General features: G+C 38.0%; 1 protein-coding gene across 3 annotated transcripts in view; it reads right to left on the bottom strand.

The window, feature by feature from the left end:
* The window catches only part of tum (tumbleweed), a 273,272-nt gene that overhangs the window by 137,350 nt on the left and 109,339 nt on the right, over positions 1-26,583 (bottom strand). For all 3 annotated transcript variants that reach the window (XM_067146475.2, XM_067146474.2, XM_067146473.2), the window contains exons 8-9: positions 6,159-6,285; positions 5,912-6,058 (exon numbers count right to left, since the gene is read on the bottom strand). In XM_067146475.2, the coding sequence (XP_067002576.2) occupies positions 5,912-6,058; positions 6,159-6,285 (274 nt within the window). The remainder of the gene's footprint in view (positions 1-5,911; positions 6,059-6,158; positions 6,286-26,583) is intronic.

Raw genomic sequence — 26,583 nt, 5'->3', positions numbered from 1 at the left:
GCATGTTAATGTGGATTTATGAATAATTATTCGCTGAGATATGTTTATGGGAATGAATAATGATATATTATGGTAATTAATATTGGTAAATGGAGAGATAGATATGCTTATGGATAATTTCGGCGGTAAGTATGGCGTATTATTGGCCGATGGTGATATTTGACACATGCGGCAAAATATTAATATGGTAATGCGAGATATATTGGGTTAGCGGTACACGAATGCACAATGAAATACATCGCAGATTTCGTATATGGGTTAGCATAAACTGTCTTCATAGGAAATATCCAAGTAGGAAATAAAAGAAGGGAAACTTGTTGTCTTCATAGATAATATATATCAACGTTGTACTGAATATTATTGGAAGTTTGTTGTCGAGAATGAATTTAATTCATAGAACAATCCCATAATTTAAATCTCTACCACAATTAGATAAAATAGGTTATCAAATGCATTCCTACGGAATTCTTGATACCTGATTGAATATTGGTAAACCATAAAACATGTTAGGTATGATTTCTATTTGAACTATGATTATAATTATTCTTTACACGATACCTACATTTAATTTTAAGGTGTTATTTGAATATTTTAACCAAATGACATTATTAAGGTGACCAATATTTCTCATTTAATGAACTATATATATTTGAAATAGCCATTTTGAGCTGATATATATTTGGAACTTACTTGCGATTGCTAACGTTATAACATGGGAGGAAACGCGTGTGTTTATGACAGAATATCAATTTGATAATGATGAAAATAAGCATTTTTTAAAAAAAAAAAGAAAGAAACAATAACTGATGGACTCAAGATTATGCATATTGAGTATGGAGATTACTTAGGCTTAGGGACTTAAAAATGTACTTTCGATTTATATAATAAAGAGAATTTATCCTTTATTTTTGTGATGCGCATAATTGATGCAAGAAGAATAGTTGAATCAGATCGAAGATAGATTAAATTTATTTTTTTTTTTAGAGAGGAGGAAGATAATTGATGTTGATAAATATTATCAGATTTTCTTTTATGATTCTGGAATCATGAAATAAATGATAGATTATCCAATTTAGATGTTATTATTTTAGGAGATAGGCTAATATCATTATGATATAAATAATTTTGAATTAATTCATTTTTTAAAAAATATTTTATTTATTTTCTTTTCTTTTCTTCGAATGATTGGACTTGGAAAACTTGATATTGATTCTGGATGATGAATGGTATTGATAGTAATTTATTGAAAAGGAAATGTGGTGTCTCAGTTGATTTCACGTAAAAATAGTATGGTTCGCAGATGCAATTTAATTATCCCTAAGAGGTGTCGCGTGGCAATTTAAAGATTACCATATCAAATATTGTGATAAGAAAAATGAAGATTTCGACATCGCTAAAATTCTATGATACGATAACTGTTTATACGACGAGTATTTAAAGCAAACATAGCTACCGACACTTAGCATCAATTTTATTATATGCATTCATCCATTTAATGATCTGTAGGAGGGATGGATGATTGAGGGGAAAATAGCCGGAGCAATTATTAGGTCGCCCAATATGGTGCAAGAAAGAAACCCCCCTCAGGATGGTGCAACACATTTTAAGACACCCAGGACTTGTTCAGTTGGTTTTTGAAGGAAGTGTAGGTGGTAAGAACAGTAGGGGTAGGCCAAGGTATGAATATGACAAGCAGATTAGAGCAGATGTAGGATGCAATAGTTACGTAGAAATGGAAAGGTTAGCACACGATAGGGTGGCATGGAGTGCCGCATCAAACCAGTCTATGGACTGATAACTCAAACACACACTGGCTATTTTCGTCGGAAGGCAGTATTTCTAAACGTAAAAAGACGATAAATGGTGAACACGGCTTTTAGGCCTACGATACATATAAAAGTCCGTTTTAGATACTCGTATCGCATCATTTGTTACATCTGATTAATTCCTGTGGTGAGGCTGACGTCAGAAAGGGCATACGGCCGTAAAAACACGCTACGAAGATTCGTCTCACTTCATACTCGACCCCGTAGAAGAAAGGTATAAGGGTATCGTGTTATCATATAATTAAATATTGATACAAAAGAACTTAATGACCAGTTGTTTGTCTCTGTCAGTTCAGCAGTAGGCCTAGCACACAGTACACCTGATCACTGTTTTCATTTGAATTATCACCTTGCGCCGCCAACTTCCCTAGATTGCTACCAGCGTGTCTCCATTCAAAGTGACATCTTCACTGCTATCTCTCGCCAGTCGCGTCAGCCATGCTTCACTCTATTTGAGCTATGCACTGCAATCAAGAGCATAAAAGGTCCCATCTTTTTAAACCTAAAAAAAAAAAAAAAAAAAAAAAAATTTGTTTCCGACTATAGTGTCTAAACAGTGTAAAACTATTGCCAGATGGTCTCTGATATTCCCAGTTGGTGTATATGTAGCAGAAGCCACTCTTTCCAAATGAAGAGGTACTGTAAAAGGCATGCCAAACCATCAGCTGATAGCTAGCATATGTTACGAGTTGTACTTCCAAATGTAATACATAGTAACTGGAAACATTATTTTGGTAACTGCGGCTGTTAAAACACAGACCCTTTTTTTTAAAGTACATTTCATGCTTGTTCTCTACACTTATCACATCAGGATTTGCATAAACAGCTGTCCATGAGATAAAACAGACCACATTGTTTAGGTTAGGCATATTATCGCCCTGATAGTGCCACAGACGATAGTGCCAAAAGTTCGACGGGAAAAATAAAAATAAGTAACAGGAAAATATACCCCTTTTATGGATATCTACAGGTGTGGCGGTAATGCGTCTTATTATAATGTTTAATTTCGTACGTTCTTTGTCTCTTTTTTATTAACGCATACCCTAGTATGTTTTGTTTGGCGTCTCCAAAAATCGTTTAAAGTACTGGGGACATAAAATTATTATTATTATTATTATTATTATTATTATTTGTTAGGTACGATGGCGAGTAAAACAATCGTTTTAGTTGGATAGCTTTTATCACGTTTTAAACTTATTTCTCTCCAAATATATACCTATATTGGCCCGAGTTACGAGATATAAAACGACCACTTTGTTAATGATCTCATCTGCTGTATAAATAGCAACAACCGTGAATATTTCTCAACTAAAGTAAACTCGTTTCCTCATCCCGAGGTGGTACAGCTCTTTTCAGACAGACCCCCCCAGTGGAGGGGAGTTACATGTACTTCTTTTACCGCATATCAACCTTCCTGCCATTCGTAAATCTCTGGAAATACGGTACAGGAAATCGAAGTCAGACTCCCGAAAACAGCAACTACTGTAATGGTGCTAACCATTACGCTGGCGGCCATTGTTAACTACAAAACACAGACATATAGCATGACTGATGCATGCTTGCAACGCGTGGGTTGGACACGAAGCTAGGCCTATTCATCTATTTGTGCGACGTCAGAGCTGCAGTAGACCTACGCTACAGAGGCGGACATTTCTTAACTATGAAACAGATGTACCAGATGGATTCGACGCATTTTCATTGCGTAGGTCATACAGACGAAACTATTCACAAATTTGTGCGATGTCATCAGAGCTGCAATAAGACTTGTACCCGCTTTGAAGCGGAATCGTCGTCTATCTCTGACGTATTATGCTGGGGTAGTATTTTTTGGTTGTTAGTAGTCCCTGTAGATCTTAGACCGTTTCTTTTGGGATGAGCCTTTCACCGCAAATTCATGCTTCCACTTATGTCCTGGTAAGTTATATTCTTGAGTTGCTGTGTTTTATTTGTTTTTCCTTCCGTGTCGTGCATGTTACCTTATGGCGTTGTCTGGCCTAACGTCATTCTTTGCCATCTCAGGGTCATGTTACAGCACATGTACTACAGTTCATGGACCAAAGATTCATTACGGTATTGAAGAAGAGGAATCAGACAAAACTATCTCTTCTGGACACAACGTATTTCATTCCCTCATTATGGGATTCAGTTGAGCCCGTAATTACAAATTGCTCCAAGAAAGTAGGTTTCAGCAATGGTACTAGCAGCAGCATTGTTATGGAAGTTGGCGAAGAGTCAGGGTGCTGGCAATCCATACAGGAGATTATGCGATAACCAGTAGTTTCAGTGACATCACTGCTATTGATAATATGGTAGTTACTTGAGAAGAACAGATCATTGATCAGATCTGCAAGGGAATTCAGGCTTGAAATGAGAATGAAGAAGAAGAGAATTATCTAAGAGCATCTTGGAGCGAGGCAAGAGTCTACCTCAAACTAGAAAGGCTAATCTAAGGTGTATCACGTATGCTTCAGAAAACACGGAAAGCAATGTTGGTTGTGGAAAAGAGAGAGGTTTGTACAACAAGAAGGCAGTTAAAATCACGAACAATCTGTCCTGGACAATTTGATTTCCAATAAGAAACCTAAGTCTTCTGAATTTAATTTAATATTAATATTTAATATTATTATTATTATTTCTTCTTATCTCTTGTGCAGGTGTTATATAACATGTTCAGTTCTCACATCAAATATTTTTATAATACAGTATGATCCTATTATTTTACTTCATTTCTAAAAATAAATACCTAAATAATCGAATTTTAATACTGTGGCTGTTTGCTTAGCAGCCTTATGTATCAGCCTATTTGGTATCTTTCACAAACGAGGAAAGCAGTCGACCGTTTGTTATATGTGTACTACAGTGTATAAGTTTTCAGGTTTTAAGAACTTTTTTGATGATTGATTGACGTTTGTTGTTTAAAGGGGCCTAACATCGAGGTCATCGGCCTCTAATGGTACGAAATGAAATGACAACTTAAAATTCCAAAATCCTCCACTGACCAGAATTCAAAGCATGAGGACGAAGAATGAATGGATGGATGGAAATGAATTTAAAACGATCAGTGGATCCGACCCACAGTGCCTCACATACACAGAAGCTGACACTAAACAATCGTACTACTGACCAAGGGACTGCTGCTATAGTACGATGCTGAATCGATTGCATGTATAGTCGAAACTGGTCCAAAATCCAGGTCATCAGCCCCTCATAATGGTATTTATCGCTAGGAAAGTAGAACTATGCTGTGTGTAATGTTGTGGTACTAATCAAAAGTAGCGGAGACTCGCGGCATTCCACACATTATGGTACTATTCACAGGTAGTGTAATGCGCACATGTAACACAGACCTATGGTGTTTCGCACATTGTGGTGCTATTTACAGGCAACGCAAACCTATGGTGTTCCCCACATAAGTGGACTAACCACAGGGACCCGACCCGTACTATCCCGTTGAATTCCTCACATAGTGGGAACTGAGCATAGGTAAGACAGAACCATGGTGTTGCTAATCCCATGGTGTCACTCATATAGGGGTACGAATCACAGGTACTGTAGTACCCACATCCTGATTCACACACTGTCGCTACTAATCAAAAACCTATTGCGTACCTAATATAGTGGTACTACGCGCAAGTAAATGCAACCCATGGCGTTCCTTGCGTGATGGTACTAATTACAAGTAGTTTCATGGTTCTAATTGGATCATCCCTTGGTCGCCCCTTTTAGTTGCCTCTTACAACAGGCAGGGGATAGCATGGGTGAATTCTTCATCTGCCTCCCCCACCCACAGGGGGGGTGTGTGTGGTCCGCGAGAGGTATTTTATTTCCCTCAAGTCCGCCGGCAAGGACCCCCAATCCGCCACCTGGGACGCGCCACGTGGGAGTATCACCTCTCCCCCTGCTACGCCTGCGTAACAGGTTCGTGGAAGAAGTTTTTTACTTAAAAAGTTCTTTGAGTTGTGCTTTCAAAAATTTCTTACGAGTTTTACTTTAAATTAACATGAGATCCACCCTGAAGTTTTAATCAAAATACAAATTTAACAGATTTGTAAAAAAATACAGCCAACCAGGCCAAAAAAACTTACCTTAAGTTGTTTGACATCACGTTCTGACCCAGGAATCCTATACAGCCCTATTTCAGTCAGTCCACGTTGCTCAATCTCTTTGATACAATGCAGAATCAATGCAGGAATCATAGGAGCCACAACTGGCGTGAAGTCTGATATAACACCCTGAAGTGAAAATTATTACAGTATATTTCAAGTATTCGAACAATTTGGAAACTTAACATAAAGATATTGATTAGGCCTATAAGAAACCAAACATAATTACCACATATCCCTTTCTAGTGGGTGTACTAGTCACAGGTACACAAGGCATTGGAAGCTGATCTTTGCATTCCAGATGACAACAGGCACGACAATCTCTGCATTTTGCAGCCAGCTTGCCAAACTTTATCCTGTAGACAAAATTATAAGAAAGATTCTTAGTTTTGTCATTTAACTTCAACTATTAGCCTACAGTATACATCATTTAATGCAGTGCCAGAAGGAATCAGGAAATTTGGCAGACCAAAGTTAAGGTGGGAAAAAGAGGTGAGAGAGGATGTAAAGATAATTGGAACCAAGAATGGAGGAGCTCTGCACTTAACAGGAAAGAATGGGGAAAACTTCGTCAGAAGGCCAAGGCCCACAAAGGGCTGTTGCGCCAGTGATGATGATGATGATGATTATTATTATTATTATTATTATTATTATTATTATTATTATTAGCCTCTACATCAAGGCTGTAAAATAGAGGGAGAGGAAAAGCGAGCTAAATTCAGAACACATCCAGCGAAGAAACTATTTGTCTATCAACTTGTACATGAAATAACTGTTCTACCGATTTAAGCCTTTGACACAGACCTCCATACGTTGATCAGACCCCTTGTTTTTCACATGCTTCTTGACCTCATTGCATGGTACTGATTTTTGCAAGCCTACCTTCATTTTGTTCTAGCTTGTAAAATTTGAATGTTGTCAAGTTCTATCTCCCTCTCTATGTTTTTTCTGTACATAACCCCAAATCAATGTTTTTGTTTCTCCTTACAGAGACTGCAATAGTCTGATATCTTTCCTCTTGTCTTAAATTTCTGCTGCATTCTAGTGGGGGTGTGTGGCTTACTGCATGTTATTTCATTATGTACAACGCCCGACAAACAAATCTGATCAACTAGAAGGAGAGGAAAAACGAAATGAAACTTTGTGTGTTAAGAGGGTATTGTCATGTTATTCAGTGATTACACAATCAAGTCAAATTTACAAAGAAATTGGCAGTACGAGTCCACTTATCAGTATGACATTGCACACCCTCGGACCTGGATGCTTGCACTGATTCGGATGGGAAGGTTGTCATAAAGCTGTAGAATCCTCTCCTGAGGCAAACTGGCCCACAACTGTTGCAACTGACCTCCACATCCCGGATAATGGCACTGGAATGAAGTAGACGTCCAAGCTGGTACCACATGTTCAATCGGGGACGACTGTTCGGGGATCTTGCTGGCCATGTGAGAACCTCAAAATCATGCAGACAGTTCATACACACGTGCCATGTGTGCACAAGCATTGTCTTCTTGAAAAATGTCACCCCGATACTGTCGCATGAGAGGTAACACGCGAGGACGTAGTACGATATAGATGTTGATTTCCAAAGGGAACCTGAAATATCTGTACTGAATGAGTAAATTTATACCAATATAAATAGTCCATTATTGGACATTATACATTTTCCAGCCAACTCATTCCTGGTTGCCTCTTTCCGTGTCCCAGGTGCTAATGTGTACAGTGGTAAGTCATTCTCCGTGCAACCAAATCTCAATGCTCACATTACTCCGTTATCCCGATCTTCTGGACATCGTATGGATACTCCAGAACTTCTAGAATTTCCATTGTGGGAGAAATCGTGGTTCCATGGTGCCGAGAAGAGATTGATGGCAGTACGAGGAGAGCAGCCGGATTTCCAGTACATCACCAGCCCGGATGAGGAAAGAAGCATTTCCTGCATATTTGATGTATGAAGGTGATATAATTTTAAACTTTGTTAATAAATTCAGAATTTTAAAAAAGAACTTAATAATCATTTTAAGACACCCCTCTTCCTCTCTAAGCACTTCAATCAGAAACGGTACACCCCTGCATCTAACTCATGCTCGTCGAAGTACTGTATTTACTGTTACAATACTGTCAGGCTGTTATACTCGGTATGCAGCACTAATTCCATCTATCGGAGTTGAGTGGCAGAATGAGACAAAAGAACATCACAACAAACAATGGTCAATGTAATGTTATTGTTGTGCAGTGTGTTATGCACTTTCGATATTGTAGACATTCACATTTAGTTTTCTTCCAACTCTGAAATACCACTCTTATCACAGTCGGTACAGTGAACTAAATAAAACAAATGATTGGAAATTGTATTTTCTAAAACATTTGTTATGTAGTACTTTTCTATAGGACCAATAACATAGGTATTTAAAAATTAAATTTTAGACGCCTTCCCCTAAACTACAATTTCATCCGGGGTGAATAAACCTGTTCATAGCTTAGACTGTAGTTTTTTATTTCCCGACTCTATACACCGATTTTCATTAAACTCTGTTAACCCATTTTTCTCGTGGCACAGCGCTTAGCAACAAAAATACAAATTCATGAATATCTGTGTTATAACCGGTACGTTAAAAATGTATAAGAAATAATCGGAAATTTAATTTTATATAATTAAGTTATGTAGTATTTATCAATAGGACCACTAATATAAATATTTGAGAATTAAATTGTAGGCCTTCCCCTAAACTACCATTTTATTTCGCGTGAATACAATGATTTATAGCCTATAGCTCATTCCACGTTAAGAAAACAGTATTGCTCTTATGGACCTACAAGGAGTGAACACACCCCCTCTGACACAATTCCTTGTGATTAAGGGAAATTAAACTGTATTTTGTAATGTATTATGAAAGATAGACAAAAAGGATCAGGCATTTTTGCCCGTTGAGTTATTAAAATAATTACCTAACATTTTCTTTTTCACAAATACATTCGAAGGGAGGAAGCACAATGGCGGGGACAGCCATAGCCTCGTTGACTTCCTTCATTTTCCTTCTTCTGTGTTGCTGTGGTACAAGCCTCGCATAGTCCCTCATTCTGTGAACTGCCGGCACCTCACTTCTGTAGTGAAGTCATCTACAGTATTTATTTGTTGGCTGTGTGTTTTTAAGCTTTAAATCAGTGCATAATTGTCTTGCATTGAGCGAGTTATGCGATAGGCCTATGTGTGCGATTTCTTTCTTTAAAATTAATACTGTGATCTTTTGCAGTCATCTACAGTATTTATTTGAGTTGGTTTTCTAAACTTTATTGCCTGGAGAAATTTATTAAATGCATCCCTGACCCCTCAAGCCCATAAAAATGATTTGTCTATTTCCCCCCTCCTCCCAATTTGACTTATACTTCAAATCTGAGTATTTGCATGTGCCATATTTCACCTCTGATTCAATAAAATCCAGAAACAGCCCTGTAAACCAGCCGTCCCCTTTAGTTCATAAAAAAATAATTTGTAGCTTAATTTCTTCCACTTTTTGTCTTGAAATTAAATACTGAATTTCACAAATTTATGTACCACCGTTTTCCCGTGATGGTGCTCAAGAGATGTTCGATATGGCAACCTTGTTGTCATAAGAGCAATACGGTATTCTTAACATGGAATGAGCTATAGATTGTAATGGCTCATCCCCCAAATTTACATACCTATTTTCATTAAATTATCTTCAGCCGTTTTCTCGTGATACGTGTACATACATACAGACACAAATCACGGAAAAGTAAAAAGTGCATTTCCTTGTTACTGTGGAATTGACTGATAGAGAAATACCGTTCTTTTCGAAATCTGAGCAATGTACAGACAAAACTCTTATTTTATATATATATATATATATAGATATAGATATAGATATTTCTTATTGTCCTAACATTAAGAAGTCCCCTAGAGGAGATAAATCACAATATTTAAACTACAATTAAGCACCTCAATGCATGTCACCTGGACATAATCTTAGCAGGATGAACTGAATTTTAACTACTGTCCTTCATAAGAAGACCACTATGTTTTAACACAACACGTTTCATTAGATTTTAAGACTAGGCTTCATACTTGTTTTATTGTACATAATTTGTCATTGTGTTTCTCAATTTTAATGTTAAGTGGCTGCAGATGACATTGTTTGGTCAAAACTAGCCCCATAAGGTTGTGTTGTTCATATCATTACATCAATAGTAATGTACTGAATAGGTGGACCATCCTTTATTTCAGTTGTACTATGGGTATGTTGACCGCAAAGCCTGTGCATTCCAACTGTACTCTGTTACCCTTCTTGTCCTCCACATGACTTTGGTATCCCCATCCGTTGTTTGTTGTCCTCCATTGTCTCAACTTCACCCAGTGCTATGCTGAATAACATCGGTGACAGTCCATCTCCCTGTCTTGGTCTCAAACCCTTCTGATTGTGCACTCTTGAATTTCACTCTTGTGTTTGTGTCTGTCAGTATCTCATTTATCAGTTTGCATGTAGTCCTATCCAGTCCTCTGTTCTTTAGGATTGTCCCCGTGTCTGTAATATCTGTCTATGGAGTTGTATGCCTTCTTGAAAACTACAGAGTTTACTGCTGTCTTGTTCTTTAAGGACATGTGTCCCATGGGGGTTTTCTTACCTGTTCCCCTATCGGGCACATCCCAGGTGGCAGATAGGGGGGGGGGGCCTCCAGACTTGCTTGATGATGATGCTTGTTGTTTAAAGGGGCCTAACATCGAGGTCATCGGCCCCTAATGGTACGAAATGAAATAACAAAAAATTCACATTCATCCACTGACCAAAATAAAATAAAAAATGTCATGAAGAATGAATGGATAGACACGAACCCTATAAAAAACAAAAACAAACAAGCAAACAAAAACAGTAGATCAGACTCAAAAAGAAGGTAGTTAGAGTATTACTGACCAAGGGACCATTTATTAAGCACAATGATGCTTGATGTCCGAAGGGGTGCTAAATTCACGTCTAAGGCCCCACAGAATGGTACATGTCGCGAGTAAAGTAGAACCATGGTATTTGTCTTTTTTGGGTACTGATCAAAAGTAGCGAAGACTCACAGTGGTCCACACAAGATGGTACTACTCACAAGTATTGCAATTCGCACAGGGAACGTAGACCTATGGTGTTGCTCACACAATGGCGCCACTCATAGCCAACGCAAACCGGTATGGTTCCTCACCTAGGTGTACTAGTCACGGGCGCCGGTATTCCCGTGGTGTTCCTCACATAGTGGGTACCAATCACAGGCAACGCTGACCCACGGTGCCGCTCATATAACGGTACAACTCACAGGCTACGCCCAGACCCACGGTGTTGCTCACATGGATACAACGCACGGGTACTGGAATCCACCAGGCCAGGCTTTTTACTGCAACTAATCACAAACCTATTTCGTACCAATTTAGTGATACTACTCGCAAGTACATGCAACCCATGGTGTTCCCCGCATGATGGTACGAATCAAGAGAAGTTTCATGGTTCTAATTCAGTCATCCCTTGGTCGCCCCTTGTAGTCGCCTCTTACGACAGCCAGGGGATACCACAGGTGTATTCTACACGTGCGTCCCCCACCCGCAGGGGGTAGTGTGTTTGGTTTGCGAGAGGTATTTTATTTCCCTCAAGTCTGCCGGCAAGCCGGTTAGAACCCCCCTATCCGCCACCTGGGACGTGCCACGCGGGAGTATCACCTCTCCCCCGGCCACGCCAGCGTAGTAGGTTCGTGGAAGGCTGGAGGGTCTGAGGGAAATAAAATACCCTGTCGCGGACAAAAAACAGGTATTGCCAGAAAATGTCTTGAGGCATTATGACTGTTACTAGCCCAAGCCAAGGCTTGGAAGTGGAAGTCTCGTCCACAAATGTTAGAGAGGCATCCATGTTACCTCCGCATGGGTGATACGGTGGTTCGGATAAAGTGGGTGCTGGTGACTGAGGTGAAAGCTCACTGCAGTGTGCTGGAACCAACACATCACTTTGCCCTACATAGCCTGAACGAGCCGTGGGTTGCGAACGGGGGAACCTAGGGGGAACCCATGGCTGTGAAGTCAGTCATGGGAATGCCAAGTGGGAACAAGGCCAACTAGATATACAGGCCATAAGCCTCCCCCTCCACTTCCAGCGCTACGTCACACAAATAGCGGGCCGCTTCACTTTTCGCCAGTGACTTGATCTGAACCTCGCAGCCGTAAGGCTATCAATGGTGTTGAATGATTTAAACGTGTGTGAATATTGTGAATTATGCCCACGTCGTGTTGTATACCTGGTTGTAGAAGCAACTATAGTTCAAAGGAGCCCAATATTTCAGTGTTTAAATTTCCTACTGACTTGGTTCGGAAACAAAAGGAGATCTTAGCCACCCATCGAACCGAATTTGTCCCTTCAGCAAGCTCAGTTGTGTGTATAAAACACTTCAACGAACGTTTCGTAATTAGGAAGGATTCTGTTAAAAGACCTAATGGGTCTATTTTAACTGTAAAATGTAACAATTTAAAACTCTCAAACGACGCTATTCCCACTAATTTTGAAAATTTGCCTGCCTATCTGTCTAAAAATCTTCCAACACCGAGGAAAACTCCTATTCAAAGACAAGAAGAAAATGAAAAACGGGAAGAAGGAAGAAAGAAAGAAAGAAAGAAAGCTGAGAAGATCACAGGATCAAGGGCTTCGATGACATTAAGGGTAATTTCACTACTATATGCAAATTAGATTTTGACAAAGATTTTGTCAATTTTGACAGCCAAAGTCTCTGTATTTTCAAAATTTATCTGACTGAGGAAAATATTCCAAAAATGGGTACTTCTTTAACATTAAACGAGGCTCTTGATTTTATAGCCATAAAACATGGCATTTTCATGAATGATAACCCTGATATGGGTGCATTAGGTAACGGGGGCAGGATATTAAAAGGATCAAATTTGAAAAGTATCTGTAACTTTCTGTTTAGTCTTCCTTGTGACTCAAAAGTGACTGACCACGACAAAATAGAAACTATGAACAAAATAATCGATAAAATTGAAAGTGAAATTGATGACTGTATCATTACTGACAAATTAGAATTTTTCAAGGAACAGTTAAATTTAGCCTTTGCAAAGAAAGTGTCTTACTCCTGCATACTAATAACATGGTTCGCTTCAATATTTCTTGCATCTCCTAGGACGTATAAGAAGATAAGACGGTCAACGTTCCTTACAATGCCTCACCCTGTGTATTTACAGTCTTTTACTGCAAAACTAGGCACGGGAGATTCGGGTATAGACGATTCACATTGGAATTACTTGAAAAGAAACTAAAATTGTTTAATGAACATGAAAGATTTTGTAACTTCTTGTTGGATGAAGTCTATGCAAAATCTGGGCTAAGCTATAAAGGAGGAAAGGTAGATGGAGTTACTTTTAGGAGTAAATGTGGAGAAAATAACACAACATTAGCTACAACTGTACAAACCTTTATGTTGTCATCCATGCTTTAAAAAAATAAAGACGTTGTTGGTTTGTTTCCATGTAAGTACCTAACGTCACATTTCTTAGAAATACTAACTTTGCTAGTCCTTAAAGTATTAACAGATATAGGTTATAGGGTAGTATGCATAATTTCTGTTAATAACAGTGTTAATAGAAAAATGTTTGAAAAGCACTTTTCAAAATCCATTTGACGAAACACAAAAGATTTTTGTAATGTTCGATACTGTTCATTTATTTAAAAGAAGAAATAACTGGCTTAATCAAGCCGATAGCTTACCGACTATTACATAAAATAAATTTCATCGTAAAGTCCGTATTGTTGTATGTATACTTTAAGGTTAAGTTAATATTCCACCTTTACAATACCATAAGTTTATTGTTTATTTATTTATTTAAACAACATTATTAAATAATACGGGACATGTTTCGTCTAACTTGTAGACATCATCAGCCGTAAGATATTCAAGAAAAAGCTTTAAAAAGGACAAGGACAGAACAAACACAATAAAATAAATTGGTTGTCGAACACGTCAATCAAAATAGCGAGGATGTCCAGATTGTTGCAAGTACAAACATTCAAATCCTGTTGATGAAAAAACTTAAATTCACACACGAGAACAATATAGTAAAGCTTGTTGTTAAAATTCTTCTTGAGTGTGCCGTTGATATGCAGCAATCAGGTGCGTCGGCAAAAGCTGATAATGAAGTGTATAATGTTATTTGTAGCAGAAAAAAAGACGATCAACGAGCATGTGTAGGGATTCCAGAGAGAAGATGTAAAAAACGTCATATTAGTGCAAAGTTGACACTTCTTATTAAAATTAGGTGGAATATCAGATCGTATCACGTACATAATGTAAAAATACAGTGAAATTAAGTAAGCTGGTTTAAAAAAGAAGATTGTGGCGCATCTGATTACTTGCGTTTTCACTTCTCAAAAAAAAAAACACTAATTAGTCTTAGAGAAGCAAAAACGCAAGTAATCAGATGCGCCACAATCTCCCTTTTTAAACCAGCTTACTTAATTTCACTGTATTTTTACATTATGTACGTCATACGATCTGATATTCCACCTCATTTTAATAAGAAATGTCAACTTTGCACCAATATGACATTTTTTTTTACATCTTCTCTCTGGACTCCCTACACATGCTTGTTGATCGTCCTTTTTTTCTGCTACAAATAACATTATACACTTCATTATCAGCTTTTGCCGACGCACCTGATTGCTGCATTTCAACGGCACACTCAAGAAGAATTTTAACAAGATTTACTATATCGTTCTCATGTGTGTGAATTTAAGTTTTTTCATCAACAGGATTTGAATGTTTGTACTTGGAACAATCTGGACATCCTCGCTATTTTGATTGACGTGTTCGACAACCGATTTATTTTATTGTGTTTGTTCTGTCCTTGTCCTTTTTAAAGCTTTTTCTTGAATATCTTACGGCTGATGATGACTACAAGTTAGACGAAACATGTCCCGTATTATTTAATAATGTTGTTTAAATAAATAAACAATAAACTTATGGTATTCTAAAGGTGGAATATTAACTTAACCTTGAAGTAACTTACCGACTATCGTGTTTCCTGACTTTGACAACCCTGAGTCAGACAAAAAATGATTTGCTAGTGTTGGTCACCTTAAACTGTTGCACAGAGGAGAAGAGAATGATGTAGTTAAGCTTGCACCTGCCCTGAACCAAAAAGTGTTGTACCCAACTTCTTCACAGCAACAAAATGTAAACCTTTGTTCTAAGCTGTTCGATGAAAAATATGTCGCCGCTTTAAAACACTTTCATAAAATAAAAAAATAGAGACAATTTTAAAAGCACGGCTGTATTTTTACAAATAATTCTTCAGTAGTGAAAGATTGTTAAACATTCTTTCAAAGGTGATAGATTTAATGACCCTCATTGTAACACAATGTTTTCAATTCATAGCAACAATGTTTTATTTCACAAGCAGGTCAAGTATGCACTTATGTAGAGTCGTTGCTAGACAGGTTTGTAGGCATTTGTTTCTCAGGCCGAAAAGTAAAAGGTGACGTAATTGAAGTCTTAGGAAAACTGTGTAGGATTTAATTTCGTCAAATTCAAAGTAGATATATAAGTTTGAGAATAATTTAAAACATTAAAAAGAATAAAGCTAAATAAAAATATATTAAAAATAGGAAGAAATAATAAAAGAAAATTGCAATGTGAGGTTCAACTCGAAACAACTTACCGTAGTAATTGATAGATGAATGGGAGATGATAAGGAAAAGGTTGGGGAACGTTTATTAGAGGGTGGTGGTGGTGGTGGTGATTATTGCTATTAGAGGAAGTACAAATGGGTAAATATCTTCTATATAACACTAAACCGAGGAAAAAGAGGAAGAGGTCCGACACTTCGAAAAATGAAGATATCGGTAAAGGGAGACAAGGGCCACGAAGGGCGTGAAAATGAAAGACTCCCTAGCCCTCGCAAACCTAATAGCGTCGGGGTCGGAAAAGAACAAGAGTTGACCAAGGGAGGTCAGACAGGATAGGTGAAAGTGAGGAGTCTGGCACAAGTAAGTGGAAGCAATGCCAGGACTCAGCTAAGGGCCCCGTGGTCGCCAACCCACGCTCCGAAGTTCAGAGCCCCTGGGGGGTTAGAGAGTGGGAAGGAAAGGAAAAATGGAAGGGATCCGATATTTCGAAAAATGAAGATATCGGCCAAAGGAAGACAAGGGCCACAAAGGGCGTGAAAATGAAAGACTCCCTAGCCCTCGGAAACCTAATAGCATCGGGGTCGGAAAAGAACCTCTAGGTCAACTCTTGTTCTTTTCCGAACCTCTAGGTCAACTCTTGTTCTTTTCCGACCCCGACGCTATTAGGTTTGTGAGGGCTAGGGAGTCTTTCATTTTCACGCCCTTCGAGGCCCTTGTCTCCCTTTACCGATATCTTCATTTTTCGAAGTGTCGGACCTCTTCCTCTTTTTCCTCGGTTTAGTGTTATATAGAAGATATTTACCCATTTGTACTTCCTCTAATAACAATAATCACCACCACCACCACCACCACCACCACCACCCTCTAATAAATGTTCCCCAACCTTTTCTTTATCATCTCCCATTCATCTATCACTACGGCAAGTTGTTTCGAGTTGAACATCACATTGCAATTTTTTTATTATTATTTCTTCCTATTTTTAATATATTTTTATTTGGCTTTATTCTTTTTAATGTTTTAAATTATTCTCAAACTTATATATCTACTTTGAATTTGACGAAATTAAATCCTACACTGTTTTCCTAAGACTTCAATTACGTCACCTTTTACTCTTCGGCCTGAGAAACAAATGCCTACAAGACCTGTCTAGCAACGACTCTACATAAGTGCATACTTGACCTGCTTGTGAACTTCAACTATATCTGTTTTCGGCGCAAGACATTGATGTTCTGTTTACTATCTTGACTGTGATCATTGTGTTTTGGACATTAACTAAATTGCTACGATATGAATCAATGTTAATTTTTTGCCTGTGTTCAATGTATTAGTTGTTTTAACCCACTGAGCCCTGCATATTTGTTGGATTGAAACTGCATTGGCGCTGGGATTATTTTGGAGGAAATATAGTGTTGCTTCGTATCATGAGAAATTTCTTAGTTACAAGACCATTAAAGATTTAAATAGACATGAACACAAAAGACTTCCCTACCACAAACTGCGGAACAAGGAATACAGTAAAACACTTTATTTTATTAGCATCACAGGACCGTAGGCCTACTCATTCCGCCTGCTGAGCTGTAACCCAGTTTTCTCTTTGCACTTTCTCTTCGATTTCCACATCTATTTGTTATTCAGGAGCATTGCTCACACTAGTACTAATGTTACTACTAATTTCACTGAAAAAATTACATTCCTAATCATCATTACTTCCTAAAAGGGGTTATATATCTGTAAATATTAGTTCTATACTGGCAGCCATCTTGTTTACAAGCGAATCTCAAAGGTAGAGATAGCCCACTTCAAACTAATATTACCAAGCACACTATCGATATATATTACCAAAGAGCATATAACATTGCAAAGAAAGAGTCCCTACACAAATCACAAATGCAACTCACTATGCCATCTCTTGAGGAAAAGTAGAATTACGTTGTAAAATGAGACAACGGAACAGTTCCGTGGTCCGGCGTTTGGTCCACCGAGACGAAGCACGGAACGGTTTCGTGACTCGGGCCCAATGAGTTATGATCTTTATATCTTGCCCTACTTTACTATTTGGCTGATGATGACACTTGTAATGTGTCGAAACCGATCCCAATAAACAAGTTGTGACTTCTTTTTAGTTCAACTTACAACGAAGTATTGAAAGGTGGATCCTTCTAATATTGTACACCTACTTATTTCTCTATTCAATACGGAACGATCACGAAGTTTTAAACTTTAAATGTTTTATTTCTGTGCAAGTTTTTAACATGGTTAATTAGATGGGATAATCTGTTCAAGAGGAAATCACACAAAAAAACAGAGTCGTCATGGAAAACTTACTAATGAAACTCACACTATAAAAACTATTTCAGAGTCAATAAATGTCTTGAAAACAAGTTTAGGATTCAAGTATGTATTGTTAGGGAAATTTCAAACTGACGAATTAGAAGCAAGATTTGGGCAGTACAGGGAAATGAGTCGTGCCTGCTACCATACTTCAGTGAAGCAAATCTTGCCTTGAGTCAGAACGAAAATTGAAAGCCCTGACGGTAATAAATGCATACTCTGCTAAACATGCAGCAACCCCTATTAGTGATATTTAATTAAGTATGTGGATTGCAAGAGCTCAGATTGTAAAAGCTTCAAATCTACAGACTTTTCACATTTTGAAAATGTAGTAGTTGAGTTATTATTGTTATTGTATCTAAAAACATTTTGTTAGGTCTAGTTTATATTGGTGGATATATTTGTTCAATAATTATGAAAAATTGTACATGTATAAGTTGTCAAGATGTTTTATTGTTGAAATAATAATGAAAAGTCAGATGAGTTAAAGCCAGAGGACAATTATTATTTTAATACAACTGACAGCGGAGTTTTGAAATATCCATCAGATTTTATTGTTAACATTTTGATCACACAATTTAAATTATTTACTGTACTTATAAGTGATAAATTTGAATCGAGGTTTTTACATGGGGATTCTCAGAGAAACATTCTGATTTTGCTTGTCAACAATGTTCTGGAAAATGAAAATATCATGTTTGAAACATGCAGTGGTTGTAGAAGTAGTTTAAAAGATTTCGTTGACAAATATATATACATCCTTTGTAATATATTACTGAACAACTATAGAAAAGTTATCGCAGACAAACTCGTGGCTATGAAGAAGAAATCCTCAAGGCAAAGAAAAAAAAATTTGATAAACTGAAACCTTCTCCAGTCTTGACCGAGCGTAAGATCTTTTCACACGTCTGATGGTCTTGCTCGACAGTTTCCGCGTTATTCTGAAATTTTCCCAGTCTTCCTTTTGTTTAGTCGAGTACCACTTCGTCCAGGCTGCGCCGCGCTCATCAACTGCAAGATCGCATTCAGTATTCCACCATCTATACCGTCTTTTCCTTCGAGGTTGTCCGAGGTTATTGGTAGTTTCACATATGCTGGACTTCAGTTGGTTCCAGTCTTTCATATCCTTTTGCAAGATGTCAGTTGCAAAACATTCTTTATTCTCCGACAGGAATTGGGGATCAATCCTTGGTGGAATTGTGGTAGAAGGTATCTTTGGTTTGGGCAGTAATCTGGTCTTTATTTGTGTGAAGAAATGGTCAGAATCAACATTCCAACCTTCACGAACTCTGACATTCATGATCTCTTTCCTGCACTTTACACTGATTGGAACATGATCGATTTGAAATGATCCTGCGTTTGGTGACTGCCAGGTGGTCTGGTATTTTGCCTCTGGGGAAAACTGTGGACATGATCTTCAACTGATATAATCTGCACAGTTCAATTAAGCGCTTGCCGTTGGTGTTTGTTCATCTATGTGCTGTGTAAGGACCCAGTATATTTTGGTACCGTCGTACTTTTCCCAGTTGAGCATTGAAGTCACCTACGAGGATTTTGACATGGTAACCGGAGATCTTACCGATCTCATCTTCTACCATCTGCCAGAAACTTTGGACATTTTCAGGGTTCTTCTTATTGTCATCATTAACTGGAGCATGTGCATTTACAATAGAGTATCCCTTGTTGCCCCATCTGAGAGATAACACGAAGACATGTTCGCTAGCTGATGTAAATCCGACGACAGAATCCATTATATCACGTCGTACTAAAAAGCCTGTACCAAAAACGCTGGAGCATGTGTGTTCTTAGATGCTGGTTTCCCTTAATTACTCTATAACCTTCTGACTCAAAAGCCACATCATCAGTAAATCGGGTTTCTAGGACTGCTGTTATTACAATTTTGTGCTTATGCAGGATGTAGGTCAATTGCTTGAGTTTTCCGGTCTTCCAGAGGGTTTGAATATTGATGGTTCCAAAGTGTGTGTGACAGTTTTGGGTCTCAATAGGTTGGTGATATTGGGGAACTCCGACTTTCCCTGCACGATGAGGTCAGGCTCCCCAGAATCCGAAGGCCTGAATGTGCCACCATTGGTGACGGGAGATTGGATACTCCCTGGGGTAGTGACATCTGCATTGTTGTTTATCATCGTATGCGAACTAGTGAAGAAATTTACTAGGGGTGAAGACTAAATGCCTTCAGGGTTGTCCGCTCTGAATCTTATTCAGGAGCGTTGATTACAATGGGGTCGCCACTCCCAAAGGCATTTTAGAGCTACTCCCAGCAATTATTTAGGCCGCCCCTGACATGGGAAACAGACGCTGCTGATACCAAGCGTACTCATATTATTCCCCGAGTACTGGGCTGCCTCTTCCGTAATCTCCACCTTTCAGAAGTCCATCTTCTCTGCTGTAGATTCCGTTGAGGGCTTCACTCGTAACCCTGAGTTGGGACCCTTACCAGATGCTACACATCGGGGCAGTGCGCTCTGGGACTCGCATAGGCAGAGGCGGCAATCCCTAGGCAGGGCTACCTCTGAAGAGGGTCCCTAGCTGCTCTCTCCTACATACAAACCAAAATATATATAAAATATACCTTTCTTCTTAAAATTCTAACAATATCACCAAAAATCACGTGTGTCTACAAAGCAAAATATTTATTTCAGCTCCTTTATGAAACTGCCTACAAATGGAAAATCTTTCTGATTCGATATGATTTAGCTTCCTGTACACCAATAAAAATTAAAAAATGCAAGTCTTACATGCTAAAAATATTAAAAAGATCTTTGAATCAAAGACTGAAGTCAAATTAATAAAAGACTTACCGATTGTGACTGCTTGTATACATATCAAAACGTAAAAACATGCAAAATGTGCGGGCGACCTTAACTCTGTGATCAGACAACTTTTCAGAAACATGCGAGCCAGTTATTTCAACTTATTCCTGTGCCCCATAAACCATAATGGCTACGATCCGTAAAATTGCTCGATACGGTAGAACTTTACTTGTTACAGTTACCTAATAAAATTAAGTGTCCTCTCTGCAAAATTGGAGTATGTGGATTTTCGAGGGCACAAATTATTCAAGTACAGCAGAAGTCTGTTATAGCGAGAATTCATGTTGACAAAAAAGTTACTCGCTATAGCAGATTGTTGTTTACAAAAAATTGGGAAAAACACACACACATTAAATTCACTATGAAATGGCAATCGGTTTGTTCAAAATTTGAGTTTTCACGGATAATATCCACACTGCGGCTTACTTGTTTGTTGTTTTTTGAAATCCGATACTATGTGAAAGTGTGTGTTTAATTTCATTCCGAAAAATATATATTACCGTATTTCTCCGAATCCAAGAAGACTCCCACTTTTTCCTTCAAAAAAATTAATGAGGCTTAAAAAGTGCTTTGTAAAATCATATGAATGTCTTTTCTTATACAGTATGCATTTTTAGACTGTAGACACCAAACAAAGGCTTTAGTTATGCCGTATTTTTTGCGGCTGTAAAATTATGCTTTATTTCAGTGGGTTAAGTAAACAATAACTTAAAAAAGGTATCATAATATCGAAGGAAACTCACTGAAAATTTGCCGGCAATACACATTCCACGCGTCTCTAATATACGATGATCCACCAGGAAAATATTCTTGCTTACTATAAAACTGTTACCGGTACTTTTACTCAGCGTCAGATATAACTGGCTGCCGCTTCACGCACGTCTTGCTTGCCAGATTCGGCCAACTTCACCCGCTAGCGATGTATAGGTCTTAATCGCGGACTCTGAAAGTCAACTAACGAGCTTATTGCGCCGCGGTATGGCAATTCCGCCCATGCTTTCTTGTGCACATACCTCACAATTTCATCTTCAACTTCTTTAAAGCGTCCTTGTTGAGGGCCAATGAATGCATTTATTGTACCGTATGCATTTTTAAGCTATCTTTGTCTTCACGGTAACGCCGAATATGGGCTTTAATTAGGCCTATGACGTATTTTCTTGCGGCTGCACAATTATTATACATTTCCAAGTGTTTAATAGCCATTAACTTAAAATTGGCATCATAACATCGACGAGAACCTGTTGAAGATTTTCCGGCAATACCTGTTCTACGTATCTTTACAATACGACGATTGATCACGAAAATATTCCTGCCGTCTATAAAACTTAATTTTACTAAGCGTCAGGCACAGCAGACGCGTTGTAACTCTGCTATTGATAGCCGTGGCCTTTCTAAGAATTCGAAGGCTCGCATGACTTTATGCCATACTGCAGATTTGAGAAACTTTTTTGTAGAGGATAATGAAATGTCATTCTCTCTTCACTATTTTCTGAGATCCAGTGACGTTACACATAGGCACTGTATGACCGGTCGCCGTGGCTAGCGATGTAGCCCTATGATAAAGAGGCGGTTGTTTATTGTGTGCACACGCGCGGGGATGAAAAGAAAGAGCGTGGTTTGGTTACTGCTGTAGTTGCCAGTGGTGTTCATTACTATCAGGCCGCGAATGAAAAACGACCCTTGATTTTTCACACGATATTCTGAGGAAAAAACATTGTCTTGGATTCGAAGAAATACCGTAAAAGTATCATGGAAACCTACTTGAAACGCATGTAGAGAAATGATAACCTCCTCACTAAAAATTGACATGGGAATAGCTTTCCAGAATTTAACTAGACGCGAGAAAACATACACTATCCTCTGAAATCAGTGATAGTGCCCTGCCATATCCTGAGGTGTATCACTTTCTTACTTAATTTCAGTATACGGTATACCATTAAAATTAAGAGAACGTTTACTTCAGTCTTTATTTTTAACAAGGTAACAACTGCTATCGGCCACGTTATTTATGCATTTATTATGAAAACATCTTATCCACTTTCATTTCGAATTTTCTTTTGAGAACAGCAGTAAACGGGTATTACTAATCCACTCCAATATTGCCTTCGAATGTTGACGAGAGCGCTCGCAAATGCACACAGCGCGGAAAGTATACTGTACCGAAGATGATCGATCGCATTTTGTGGCAAACGTTTCAGTTTTTTTTAATTCAAATAGCGTTACATATCCTAACTTATCTGTACTACATGTATGACTAGCTGATGTACCCGTGCTTCCGTACGGAATTCTAGTGTACACGTTGTGAGCAAGATTGTATTACATAGCTCTTAACGTTACCCGAGAAACGCGATGGGGAAGTCACCAAACATCTTTTCTCATATGAAGACCGAGTTAGGGAATTTTCACTGTAATGGCAGACCCGCTTGCATACCATCAGTCACAATCATGTTGGGGAGTTTTCATTATAATGGTAGACACTCACTCTCCACCTGTCTTTCTACATCCTCAGAAAGATGTTCTTAGTGGTTTTCTCAACATGAACATACATTACAATGACGTCAGTAGGAATGGCACAATTAAAAGCAATGCTTTCATGTGAAATACTCGATCAAATGAAACACCACACATTTTCTCACTTTTAACGAACAAGACTACACTGCTGATCTAACAGTCCAAAATGCCAGCTGGAATGAGCACGCCGCAGACTGCCGTGATTCGTGAACACTCTTCGTCTTTTTTTTCGGCGGAGAGAGGGTCGAATAGTGGAGACCCTCAGGACAAAAACTATGGCCTTTTACTAATCTGTTTCCTAGGAGTACCTGATGAGTCGGAAAATATCAATTCACTGCACTGGCGGTGGAAAAATCTATCTGACTTCGAGGCAAATTTTTCCTCCAAGCTGGAGGAAAAACCCCTCCCTCTTCACTGATAATTTGGAATAAAATGAATGTAGAATTTAATGAAAGTGAAGAGGAAGAAGCTTTTCTTAAGAAACGATCTTCTCAGGGTTGAATTTTGAGTTATTTAGTGAATTGTGGTGCTATAATTTGGAATGCGCCTAAATTGTTATTCTAGACCAGACCATACTACTACTACTACTACTACTAAGTCAGCCTCTGCCTTAAGTATGCACACTGGTCATTCAAAACAGCACGTCAGAGTAGGGATCGAATAAGTGGAATACTATGAAGAACAGTGTGTTATGTACCAGCAGTATCAGAAAATGTATGAACCAGAGGAATGGCATTGCGGCTATTTCCCGCCAATATTCAGTCAGGCTATTATACTTGATACGCAGCAGTAATCCCATCTATCGCAGTTGAGAGGCAGCATAAGAGACAAATAACATCACAACAAACAATGGTCAATGTAATGTTACTGTTGATCAATGTTATGCGCTTTCGATATTGTAGGCCTTCACATTTTCATCCGACTCTGAAATACCACTCATCATAGTCAGTACGGCAAAACTGAATAATACGTAAATGATTGGAAATTGTATTCTCTGCAACTTTTGTTATGTAGTACTTTTCGATAGGACCAAAAACATGCGTATTTTAAAATTAAATTTTAGGCGCCTTCCCCTAAACTACAATTTCATCCAGGGTGAATAAAATTGTTTATAGCTTAAACTGTAGTTTCTTATTCCCTGAATCTATATACCGATTTTAATTAAATTCTGTTAACCCATTTTCTCGTGGCTCGGCGTCGATATGGGCATGGCAACAAAAATACAAATTCATGGATATCTGTGTTATCATAGCTGGTAAGGTAAAAATGTATAAGACATAAATGGTCTGAAATTTAATTCTATATAACTTTGGCTATGTATTTATCGATACAACCATTAATAATATAAATATTTGAGAATTAAATTTCAGGCCTTCCCCTAAACTACCATTTCATTCAGCGTGAATAAAATTATTTATAGCCTAGATTATAGTGGCTCATTCTCCGACTTTATATACCAGTTTTCAATGAGACAGGACCACTAATGATGCAAGTCTTCAAGAATTAAATTTTAAGTCTTCCCCTAAACTACCATTTCACTCAGCGTGAATTAAATTATTTATAGCCTAGATTTTAACGAGTTATTTTCCGACTTTTCATACCAATTTTTATTAAGATAGGACCACTAATAGCATAAATATTTGAATATTATATTTTAGGTCTTCCCCTAAACTACCATTTCCATCAGTGCAAATAAAATTGTTTATGGCTTAGATTGTAGCGACTTATTTCCCTACTTTGCACACTGATTTTCATTAAATTCTCTTTAACCGTTTTCTAGTGATGCGTGTACATACATACAAACAGACAGAAATTACGGAAAAGTAAAAAGTGCATTTCCTTGTTACTGTGGACATGACCGATACAGAAATACCATTCTTTTCAAATTCTGAGCAATGTACAGATAAAACTCTTATTTTATATATAAAGATGAAAACATACTTCAAGCGGAAGTAGAGAAATTATAATCACTTGTAATAAATTATAACCTTCTCGCTATAAATTTACATGATAATAACCTTTCTGTAATTTAACGGACGCGAGAAAATATAAACGAACCTCGTAATCAATGACCCACTCTGCCATATCTTGAGGTGTAGGCCTATCTCATTCTTACTTAATTGCGGTATTTACCATTAAAATTAAGCGATCGTTTATTCAGCATTTATCTTTAACGAGTTAAAAACAGCTATCGGACATGTTATTTACGCATTTATTACGAAAACACGTTCTCCTGTTTCGTTTTCATCGCGGAAGAGTAGTCGACTCCGACATTGCCTTCGAATGTCTACGAGAGAGTTTGCTGGTGGGCATAGCGAGAAAACGATACAGTACAGAAGATGATCGATCGCATGCAGTATAATGACCGGGTGCATAAATGTTGGCAACGGGAAAAAATCAAGCGTGCATAATCGCTCGTAATAACGGATGCGTCAATGATAGGGTTCTCGCTGTAACCGAAGGATAATACACAGTTTAATATAGGAATTTTGAAAGGACGGACAAAAGTCATCGTTATAACGGGGTTCTCGTTATATGCGTACTCGCTATAGCAGACTTCTACTGTATATATTGTACATGTCTAATTATCCAATGTGAACGGGCATCTTCCACCAACAATTTATATCATTAAAGGATGTAATATTCTTCTATATTTTAGACAACAGACTGATTTCCTTTGTTAGTTATATTAAGTATTAAGGTAACGGGGCCAATAGTGGACACTGCTCCTTTAGTGGACACTTAGACTGTAATTGGCGTAAAATAAGAAGCACAAGAATCAGAATAGATTTGAGGGAATAGACGTAGTAGCTGATGGCATCTAGCGGCGAGCTTGAGTGCTATAAACTTCGTAAAGCATCATGGGAATAAGCTGCATGATGTTTAAAATGGCGCCAGTTGTGTCTCTGTTGGAAAGCAGTGATGTGTTCTTGATTTGATTAAGGATATTGGTAAGTGTTGACATATTTTCAAATGTAAATCACTGAAGTCTCATACTGATCTCATGTGCCGATACCTCAGAATATGGAGAACAATATTAGAGCGTGGTACGAGTAATTATTCATGTGCATGACGCATTAGGTTTGGTGTCCACTATTCCAGCACGGAAACTGCGATTATCAGATAGTGGTGTCTCACAATGTAATAATTTCTTCTACTTGCTACTTGCATGTAAACTCGCAGTCTGTTATAGATAATAATGTGTTGATTTTGTGAAGTTTTGCTGATAAAGTCCAATAGTGGACAGGGGGTGTCCACTAATTGCTCACCAATTGTCCACCATACCAGCAGCTTTTTTGTT

This window comes from Anabrus simplex, chromosome 4 (genome assembly GCF_040414725.1).
Source record: "Anabrus simplex isolate iqAnaSimp1 chromosome 4, ASM4041472v1, whole genome shotgun sequence".
Lineage (NCBI taxonomy): Eukaryota > Metazoa > Arthropoda > Insecta > Orthoptera > Tettigoniidae > Anabrus > Anabrus simplex.
The sequence above is the reverse complement of the archived record's forward strand: the minus strand, read 5'-3'. Positions and strand labels throughout refer to the sequence as shown.